Source organism: Phaseolus vulgaris, chromosome 3, assembly GCF_051622355.1.
Source record: "Phaseolus vulgaris cultivar YP4 chromosome 3, ASM5162235v1, whole genome shotgun sequence".
NCBI classification, from domain to species: Eukaryota; Viridiplantae; Streptophyta; class Magnoliopsida; order Fabales; family Fabaceae; genus Phaseolus; species Phaseolus vulgaris.
In genome coordinates, this window is record NC_143500.1 from 31,039,966 (window position 1) to 31,050,399 (window position 10,434).

Here is a 10,434-nt window from a genome sequence, read left to right on the forward strand (position 1 = left end):
ATTATCGAGTACAATATTCGCTAAATATAACAACAGAACAATAAAAAAGAGTTTTGAATTAATTGTGTTGGCACTGATCAATAAGAAAACAAACAAAGAATTAGTTGTTTCAATTGGAAAAATTGGGATTAAGTTTCATCTCTCTCACTCTCATGTATTTTGATTAGCATGTTAATATTAAGTTCTTTAATTGAAATTGATGCCCGTATAAAAATCATTTATATCGATTCCTCGCATATAAAATCCTTAAGAATGTTCCCTAAGTATCGATCCCTCGCATACTTATAAGAACAACTTAGAACGAAGCTCAGACGTTTAATAGCAATTAACATTTCAAGTCTATTCCTAGTACTCAAATATGTTAAGTATTGTTGTTTAGGTCCGAACCCTAAAAATACCTCCCGGTCATAATTAAGATTCTCAATTTGTCACGGAGAATTAAAAGTAAAACAACAATACCAATAATCAATCAAGAACTGAATATTAATATATAAAATATCACCTCAATACATAAGAGTTTGAGCAGATTACTCCCAATCCCAAAGGGTAGAATTAGCCACGCATACTTCTATCACCTTCCATTCTCCCAATTGGGTTACAATTCACTCTATGGTGTGTTTTCCTCTCAATCTGGCACCCTAAGGTTGAGCCTCTAGCCCTCTATTTATCCTAGTTTTCTAGGGTTAGGTTGTTTCCTATGTCGCGCTAATGGGCTAAATGATAAAACATAAAAAAGGCTCAATCTTTCTTTGCATCTTTTTCCATTCTGGGACCTTCTATCTTTATCTTTTTAGCTCAAATCATTCATCTTTAGTCCAAATCTCCAATCTTTCTTAGAAATCTGCAATTAACACCAAATTTGGGAATAAAATACTCTTATTCAAATAAAGATCATAAAAAATGTAAAAAGGTATAAATTCATAAATTAGGGATTATTTTATATGTAAATTAGCAATAAATCCTCATAAGTGCCTATATTTTAATATGAAATATTATTGAAATTAGACACTTATCAAGGATCTTTTTTATTTGCCCTTATTTTCAAACTTCTTGCTTAACTTTTTCTCTTTTCTTTCTTTACTAGGAAATTTATCTTTTATGTGCCCCTGTTCACAACATCCAAAACACGTATATTTGTTAGTATTGAAATCAATAGGTTTCTTACTAACATACCTGTCATTGGTAAGACTTTTGTTGTCGTTATTCTTTAAGAACTTGTTGAACTTCTTTGACAATAAGTTAAGATTCTCTTCTTCACTGTCATCACTAGAATGTTGAGAGTTTATGTTCCCAACAGTCTTCAATGCAATTGTCCTCACATGCTTGTCCTCATTCTCTTGAACACTTAGCCTATTCATCTCTAACTCGTGCTCTCTAAACTTTACAAACAATGAGGCAGTGTTCATGGAGGTTAGATCTTTTATTCAGATATGTAGTAACCTTGGGCTGCCATGATCTATCAAGACACTAGAGAATTTTGATATTTAGCTCCTATTTATCAAATGTTTTCCCAAGACTCATAAGATGATTTACAATGTGAGTAAACCGTTTTTGCACTTCTATAATTTTTTCTCCCTTCTGCATTTTGAACATCTCATATTCTTGTATGAGAGTGTGCTTCCTTGTCCTTTTCACATCATTGGTGCCTTCATGAGTCACTTCAAGAGTATCCCACATTTCCTTTGTTGATTCACATTGAGTCACCCTGAAAAACTTGTCTGAACTCAGTACATATGTGATAATGTTCTTAGTAATACAATCATATTGTGCCTTTTTACTTTATTGCTCATTGGGATCAAGGTTTTTCATCAATTACTTTTTCATTTTCAATCATAGGGATAAAAGGACCATTTTTAATTGCATCCCAAATACCTTTGTCAGTTGATTCAACAAAGATTTTCATCCTTACCTTCCATAATTGGTAATTTACACCAAAAAATAGTGGTGGTCTATTTATAGAAGCACATTTCCCAAAAGGTAGTTTATCAACCATAAAAACATATTTTGGATCAAAACTTGAGTAACTTTCAAGAACCTAGCCCTTGATGTCAATTTTTAGAATTGTAGGCCTAAAACAATAGGAGGGTGACTTGTCTTTAAACTTTTTTCGCAAACTTTGAAGGTATGGAGAAAGCTAATGAAGAATCAAAGTTAAAGGAATCAAGATGTCCAAGATACAAAACTGTTTTAGTTGATTTCCATAAAATCAACCGTTTGTTTATGCGATTCAACCAGTTGCTTTTATCAGCGGTTAATAAAAAAAACTTAAAACAGATATAAGTGAGATTAGGGAAAGAATCACACAAACAGATTTATACCGTTTAACTCTTACACCAAGAGCTACATCCAATCCCCATAAACTACTGGGTATTTCACTATGCAATCAGCCACAGATTACAAACCACACACACCAAAGAAGTGGTCTTGAACCCCTCAAGAACACACACTACCTTTGGCAAAAAAAACACATCACAGATCAGAACTACCTCTGACTTTGTGAAAAAAAAATCTTTACAGAAATACAGATGATAAATGCCTAATTTCAGTAATATTTCATATTAAAATATAGGCACTTACGAGGATTTATTGCTAATTTACATGTAAAATAATCCCTAATTTCTGAATTTATACCTTTTTTTATATTTTTATGAGTTTTATTTGAATAAGAGCATTTTATTCCCAAATTTGGTGTTAATTGCAGATTTCTAGGGAGAATTGAAGATTTGGAGTAAAGGAGAATAACTTGAGCAAAAAAGAGAAAGCTGGAAGGTCCTAGAATGGAAAAAGATGCAAAGAAAGATTGTGCCTTTTTTATGTTTTATCACTTAGCCCATTAGCGCGACACAGGAAGCAACCTAACCCTATAAAATTAGGTTAAATAGGGGGCTAGAGGTTCAACCCTAGGGTGTCAGAGTGAGAGAAAAACACCATAGAGTGAATTGTAACCCAATTGGGAGAATGGAAGGTGCTAGAAGTATGCGTGACTAATTCTACCATTTGGGATTTGGAATAATTTGCTCAAACTCTTATGTATTGAGGTGATATCGTATATATTAATATTCATTTCTTGATTGATTATTGGTATTGAGGATCTTAAATCTGATCGAGAGGTATTTTTAGGGTTCGGACCTTAAACATCAATACTTAACATATTTGAATGCTAGAGATAGACTTGAAATGTTAATTGCCATTAACGTCTTATTGTGATTTCTAAGTTGTTTTTTATAAGTATGTGAGAGATCAATATTTAGGAAACATTTTTAAGAATTTTATATGCGAGAGATCGATATAAATGAATTTTCTACGGGCATCAATTTCAATCAAAGAACTTAATATTGACATGCTAATCAAAATACATGAGAGTGAGAGAGATGAAACCTAATTCCTATTTTTCCAACTGAAGGAACTAATTCTTTGTTTGTTTTCTTATCGGTCATTGCCAACACACTCAATTCAACACTCTTTTTATTGTTTTGTTGTTATATTTTAGCGAATATTGTACTTGATAATTCATTGTTCCTTGTGGGATCGATATTCGTCCTTAGGGACAATTATTACTTCTGACAAACGCGGTGCACTTGCTGTAAAAAGTCATTAACAGATCAAGAGAGAATAAGGAATGATCACAGCTGATACAAATTGAATCACAAAAGATTACACATCAATCATATTCCACTCTTAGCAAGTTTAATCAAAGTTTGATGTAAATCTTGAAGAAAAATTGTTTTCAAAAGATTAATCTCAGACCATTACTACCAGGAGCGTAAAACAACTATTTAAACTCCAAAAGGAAGTTAAAAGCATTTAATGAAGGAGCCAAAACAGTTTTGAATCAATTAAAATATATTTACCAAACTTAACAAATTCTGTTAAGAGTTTTCAAAAAAAAAAAATCGGTTGAATTGTTGAAACAACCGATTGAATTGGCTTGACAACAAAGTCAACCAATTTAAGCTTTGTCAAACCTGTTTCAAAAACACTAAGTGTCAAACAACCGATTGAAACGATAAAACAACTAGTTGTTTTTCCACTTCTTTGTAAAACACTCTTTTTTCAAAAAGATTTTTATTTAAACCAACTTTGAATCTTAACTAATAGTGGATTTACAATTAAAACTACTCAGAACACACACACAAGCTACATCCAGCCTTCAAGCAATCCATAGAGATTTGGAGACATCAAAACCTTGTTCAATAGTGCAAGGATGATTTTGAAAAATCTTCTTTTATTAAAAACTTGCACCATCACATCAAGCTCCAAATTGAAAGGAATGTAGGCAAGTATGATCAACACACCAATAAGGAGCGCAAGGTATTGATCTTTGAACTCGGGGATTGGGTTTAGCTTCACTTGAGGAAGGATCGCTTCCCTACTCAAAGGAAATCCAAACTCCTACCACTTGGTGATGGTCTTTTCCAGATCATTAAAAGGATCAATGACAATGCTTATGAGTTAGATTTACCTAACACATATTTAGGAAGTCATTTTTTCAATGTTAGGTATCTAACTCCTTTCTCTACAGGTGTTGCAAATTCGTGGACAAATTCTCTCTCATCCGGAGAGGATGACGAGGACCTCAGAGAGAGCGCTCACATTGACCAAGCCCAACCTTCCAGGAGGATGACTCAGAGCATGACTCAAGATACAGGGCTAGGTCAGGATCCACTTCTAGCCAATGCTTCAACACCTAGTCTTCCCTAGAGGATCATGAGGAGTAGAGCCCGACCATGGGGCCTAAGCGTTAGCTAGTGTCCTTATTTTTAATCAAAGTAGAATAGGTTTCATTTAGCACAATAGGGGGTGTGCTTATCATTTTAGCTTGTGCCTAGCCTTTTAGGGTAAAAAGTTGACCTAGTTTCTAGAAGATTGAACCTAGGGTGCAACCTTGACTTTGTCAACCCTAGAGGCCGCCCCTCCCTTGTTTACAATCATGCCTTTCCTCTTCTTATTTTTCAAGGCACCCATTCCTATAAATAGGGTGCCTTACTCCATGTATTCTCATGTTGAATTTTGAAATAAAAGAAAAACTTTGCACAAATTGTGCGAGACTTGTGTTCTCCTAGCTTAGGTCTTATCTTGTGAGAGTGAGAGCTCTTCAAGTGGCGACCCTCCTCACTTATCTTTGAGAATCCACACTCCAAGTGGCGTGTTCACTCTTGTCCATCACCGTAAGCTTTCTTTCCTTCATCGCTTCTTCCATTTTCCATTACACCTTTACTCATTTTGTTTATGTTCTTGCTTTTGCTTCCATTTTCAATTCGGTTACCTTTATCATAATTGTTTCTTTTTATGTTCTTTCAATTCTGCAACTCTACATCATCTTCACTATACATTGTGTTTTTCCTTTTACCTTTGGAAGTTGATACGACCCAAATCCATAAAGAGATGACCATGGATTCCATCAATAGGAGGAATGGTCAAGAAACAAAACACTTGAAGTTCTTCTTATTAGTGTTCTTAACATTGAGGTCCAAGCCCAACAAAAGTCCAAGCCCATACTAAGGCCCAAGCCCAACACATAATTTCATCATCCGTCATGCCTTAAAAGATTACTAAGAGCAAGGGCACAAGCATTAGTAGATAAGCTTCAATTGATATATCTTTTTGTAATTTCTTTAGAGTAGATTTAAAATAGAACATAAAAAGGAAGTATGAAAAGGAGTATAGGACTTATGAGAAAGTTGTAGAAAAGTCACACTTTCCATAGATTTTGTGACTTGTTTGGGGCGGCATTTCAAAATGCCTTTTAATTTGCTTCTTCCCACTTTTGCCTTTTGAATGACCGGCCCTCTACACTATATATATAGGTGCTTGGCTCTTGTAAAGACACATTGAATTTGAAGTAAAGTTACTCTTCTCAAATTGAGTGAGAATTTGTGAGACTTGTTCTCCTTTTCCTAGTCTTATCTTGTGAGTCTTTGGGAGTTCTCAAGTGGCGGCATTCTTCACTCATCTTGGAGTCTATTCACCTTCCAAGTGGTGTGAATAACTTTCCTTGCTTCAACCACATATTTTTTTTTCCGACTTTTCATCTTCTTCTTCCATTTCCATTCCATATCAAATTCTAAACATGTTTTGTTCAATTGTTCTTAATTTCAATCGATAAAATGTTCTTGTTTCTTGATTCTAATCGGTTGAATGTGTTTGTTGGATGTTTCAATCGATTCATCTTATTTAGAATGTATTTCTATTCGGTTTAATTGAGTTTATTCTTAATTTCATTTGGTTCATTGTTCTTGTTTTCTAATTCTAATCAGTTCAATCTTCTTATTGTTGTTTTAGTTGGTTAGTTTGTTCTTGTTCTTTTCCTTAGTTTTCTCACCATAATTGCTTAAGAATCTTGATCCTAATTCTAAAAAGGGTCATCTAATGAATCAACCTAATATCAACTCACATCAGAAGTGTACCTTCAGACTTACTTAACCACTTGGTTAAGTTCGTGCCCAATGGGGATCTTCCCTAAGTCTCACCTTACAATTGCTAAAATCCAAATCATAAACAAAGTGTCACCCTTAAAATGGACAAATCTAAAATCAACTCACATCAGATAAGAAATAAAATTATCCGTTTTGGCTAACATAGTGACTTATCATCAATAGAAAAACCCTTATATAAGAAGAAGGCTTCTTACTATCAAATTCAAAGATAATTTTTTCACCTTCACAGAAAGAATGAAGAAGAAAAAAATCTTCCAACCACTGCCAAGTTTAATGCTTCTGGCAAGAAACCTTCCTATTAAGACCTTGCATTTGACCTCCTTGAACAGTCCATGCAGCGTAACCTTTCTAAATCTCCCTTTGCAAAGATATTCCGCAAAAGGAGCAGGCAAATCCTTCAACAACATCCAAGTAATAACTCAACAAAATAAATAGAATATAAGGCATGACATTTAAAAGAAAAAAAAAATTAAACTAATAGATAACTCACATGGATGTGTAACAGAGACAAGTTTATGGAGAAATGGTCAAAGGGACCAATGGTCAGCGATTCCCTCCCTTCAACTTCCTCTAAATAATGATTTACACCACTTTCAGAGGCCTCTCCCATATAAACAATTATATGGAAAGAGTTTTGACTAACGTAAGGGAATAATATATGGTGGTCGCCTTTAAAGCCATAAAAATTACTCAAAGTCCACCATCCATACACTATTTTGGGAGATAATAAATCCTCGTTATAATGCTATATGGACGTTCCCTGCATTATCTACAAGGGTCCACTCCTCACCAAGTTCTAATTTAGTCAATATAGAAACTAATTAATTTTTGTCTCTAAAATTGGTTTCTATTTAATAATTTTGTTTAGTCCTTTAAATAAGCCAACCGTAATTAACTTATGAAGTAAAGATGCAAGAGACCTGAGAAAAAAAATGAGTATAACTAATAGAGAAAAACACTTAACATGGACATAAAAATGATGAGCATGACACAAAAGAAATTAAGTAAAGTTGGATAAAAAAATGACCTGATTACACCAACATATATTGAAAATTGAAAATGAAGAACAAAGTTGTAGGAAACAAATAGTTTTACATACCTATAACAATTGGTCCTATGAAACAAAAATATTATTTAAATGGCCTTCAGAAAAAGGGAAAATGATTAGTTATACAACTTTAGTTATACAACTTTAGTATATGTAAATCGACGAATAATTATAAGATAATTGACATACCTATAACATTATGGCCTTTCGTGAAACAAACAATCTTACCTAACATAGCTAAAAAAATGAGTCATTATATCATTTATACAAAAAAAAAAACACCTTATTAAAGCCACATAAATCAAAAAATAAAAATGAACAACAACAAAATCAGTGTTAAAAAAGGCAAAATTATTTAACTTTAAAAAATAATTATAACGTGAAGATTAAGCATAAGGTAATTAGGTACCTGAAATATTATATCCAATGATAAAACCAACAATATTACATAAACAGACTTTAAAAAGTAATTCTATTAATATATCATAATATGTTCTGAATAGAAATTAAACAATGTCTACAAAGTACCGAATAGAAACAAAAATTGTCCAAGTAGTGTCACGAATACATGAAAAATTATCATTAAAATTACAAACCATTAAAACTTCACTATCAAATTCCATTCCTCAATGGGATATCATCATCCGGTGTGTGGGAAGGAGAAGCAAAATATCTTTTAAGCACGGAAGCTACCACTTCAACACTTAAGAGAATATCACTCCTTGAGTCATCAGTTTGAGATTGCAATTCAGCAGCCTCATTTGAAAATTTATTAAACAAATCCTACAATATTAATTACACAAATTTAAATTGTGTAAATTAATGATTTAAATAAACAATACCTCAACAAGTGATGTAGAGGAATAATCATGTTTCTTTTGAGAATGAAGCTCCTTGGCAACATGAAAATTAAATTAAAAAACTATACATAAGGAATTTGACAATGAAATGTAACACAGACTACAATGAAATAAGAATACTTACCACACTTTCAAGACCACCATAAAAAAATCTTTGGATAATATTAGGATCAATACACACTTTTTTGACACGGAATGATTGGTCAAACCTATGAGATTGATCTTTAACACAACCAACTTTAAACAACACAACTTTGTCTATCAAAACACCAAATTCTTTCGGTATTACACCAGAGGCGGCGTTCTAAAAATACATAAAAATATATAAATTTATATACTAACATTTTCTTATATGCATTAATAGACATATGCAAGTTTTGAAAATTTACCTTGACATGATATTCAAATAATTAAGCGCAAGATTTATTGATTACTTTAGTTGCATCCTTGTCAAAAAGAATAAAAGTGGTGGAGTTTGTATCATCAATAACTCGCACCTTGAGCTTATACCTGAGATATGAAATACCAAAAAGGTTAAAAAAATATAATATAATAAATGTTATTAATATAAGACTTAAGGAAAAAATAATTGTGGGAAATACAAATAATACCTTGCTTGCACTTTGATAACATGTTTGTTACACTTCTCAAAAAGAATATTTTGGAATCTAGATAAACGACTTTATTGCATTGCATAAGCAAGCAGTGTACCACAATCATCATCAACTACAATATGTTTTATAGTAGCTAAGACAACAAAAGTGCATTCCTGGAACAAAATAAATAACTTCTGAATAAATTGGTAAAAAATAATAGTACTCCTTGCAATCCTTCTGTCCTTGAATAGTATTTCTTGGAATCAAGTGGATGAATTCATCTTCCACATTTTGTTTTCCAGAATCAAACAACTGACTAAGTCCCTGTATAGGAGAATTTGTAGTCTCAATCATCCTACAAATGTTAAATTTGTGGTTAGACTATGTCTTAACTTTGAAGTATTGAGTAACAAAGAATGTATTAAACTAACTTTTTCTTAAGCTCGATTGCCTCTTTAGACTATATGTTGTATATTATTTCCGTACATTCCATACAATTTTGGAGACAAACTTTGTCTACAGTGAAATAAAACGCAATACGTTATAATAAAATTTATCTAAATACAATAATAAAAACATAAGTTATAGTTTTATCAGTCACATACCTTGGAAAATCTTTACTTTAGCAAACTGAATACTGATAACCATATTCGGCAACTCTTCGAATAACAAAAATGCATTCAGGTCATCAACATAGTTCTTAAATAATGTGCACTCCATTCTGAAGTTGTTGTAAATTAAAATTAAAATTGTAAAAACACACATTTTGCATTGGTTTTACTGCCAAATATTAGCTTACCCATCAGCTTCAATGGAGATGACATTTAACTTAGTTGATGAACATGTTCTATTAAGCTCTCTTTCAATGCCTACCCCTGTCACTATTCCAATAACGTTTGTAACAAAAAAACTGACTTCAACACAGATGGAAACAAATAAATTGAACTCAAACCATAATAACTAAACTTACCAACTAAGTAATCAGTATCAAAATCAGGGGCTCTTAACACAAACATTGGATTGTACTGCGGTGTTGCAGTTGAAACCAGATCATTACTTAAAGAGGTTACCTTAGTTCCAAACTGAAAATTTATTTTGTAATGGTGAAGGGTTATTGTATACGATCCTGAATTAGTGGAAACACTTAAAAAATGGAACGCATAAACCTTATCCTCAACAATATCATTTTTTAAATTTATAAATTAGTGTTCTCCTAATAGAAACATGAATTGTATGACCCTGAAAAAGAATAAGAAAAAATATAGCATGATTAGAAGAATTTACATTAAACTTTGATCGAAAACAATAAGAAAATAAATTATAGAATAGATGACCTTGTTATCTTGTATCACCATTTCCATTGACAATGAAAATTTGGTTTTCTTGAAGTTAGAGACAAACCACATACGAATGACCCTTACTATCAGGATCCAATTTTCATTTGTAGGATTAACATCTTTGATGGAATTGGTATTTTGTCTCAATAACGACAT

The 10,434-nt window shown here is 32.3% G+C and overlaps 1 protein-coding gene across 1 annotated transcript; it reads right to left on the reverse strand.

Annotated features, from left to right (window-relative positions):
* Window positions 1–8,097: 8,097 nt before the first annotated feature.
* Window positions 8,098–10,434, reverse strand: LOC137805510 (uncharacterized). Its single transcript, XM_090300117.1, has 11 exons — window positions 10,294–10,434; window positions 10,166–10,180; window positions 9,912–10,023; window positions 9,741–9,822; window positions 9,547–9,662; window positions 9,453–9,457; window positions 9,165–9,265; window positions 8,780–8,855; window positions 8,470–8,649; window positions 8,328–8,378; window positions 8,098–8,268 (listed from the first exon to the last, which is right to left on the reverse strand). The coding sequence occupies exons 1-11, from the start codon at window positions 10,432–10,434 to the stop codon at window positions 8,098–8,100; spliced, it is 1,050 nt and encodes a 349-aa protein (XP_090156243.1).

What these genes read in the sequence shown, in the direction of transcription:
- LOC137805510 (XM_090300117.1), bottom strand. Translation starts at nt 10,434, where the DNA reads ATGTCGTTATTGAGACAAAATACCAATTCCATCAAAGATGTTAATCCT. An exon ending in TGATACTGATTACTTAGTTG is followed by an intron (nt 9,823 to 9,911) that starts GTAAGTTTAGTT and finishes TTATTGGAATAG; the next exon opens with TGACAGGGGTAGGCATTGAA. An exon ending in ATCTCCATTGAAGCTGATGG is followed by an intron (nt 9,663 to 9,740) that starts GTAAGCTAATAT and finishes CAACAACTTCAG; the next exon opens with AATGGAGTGCACATTATTTA.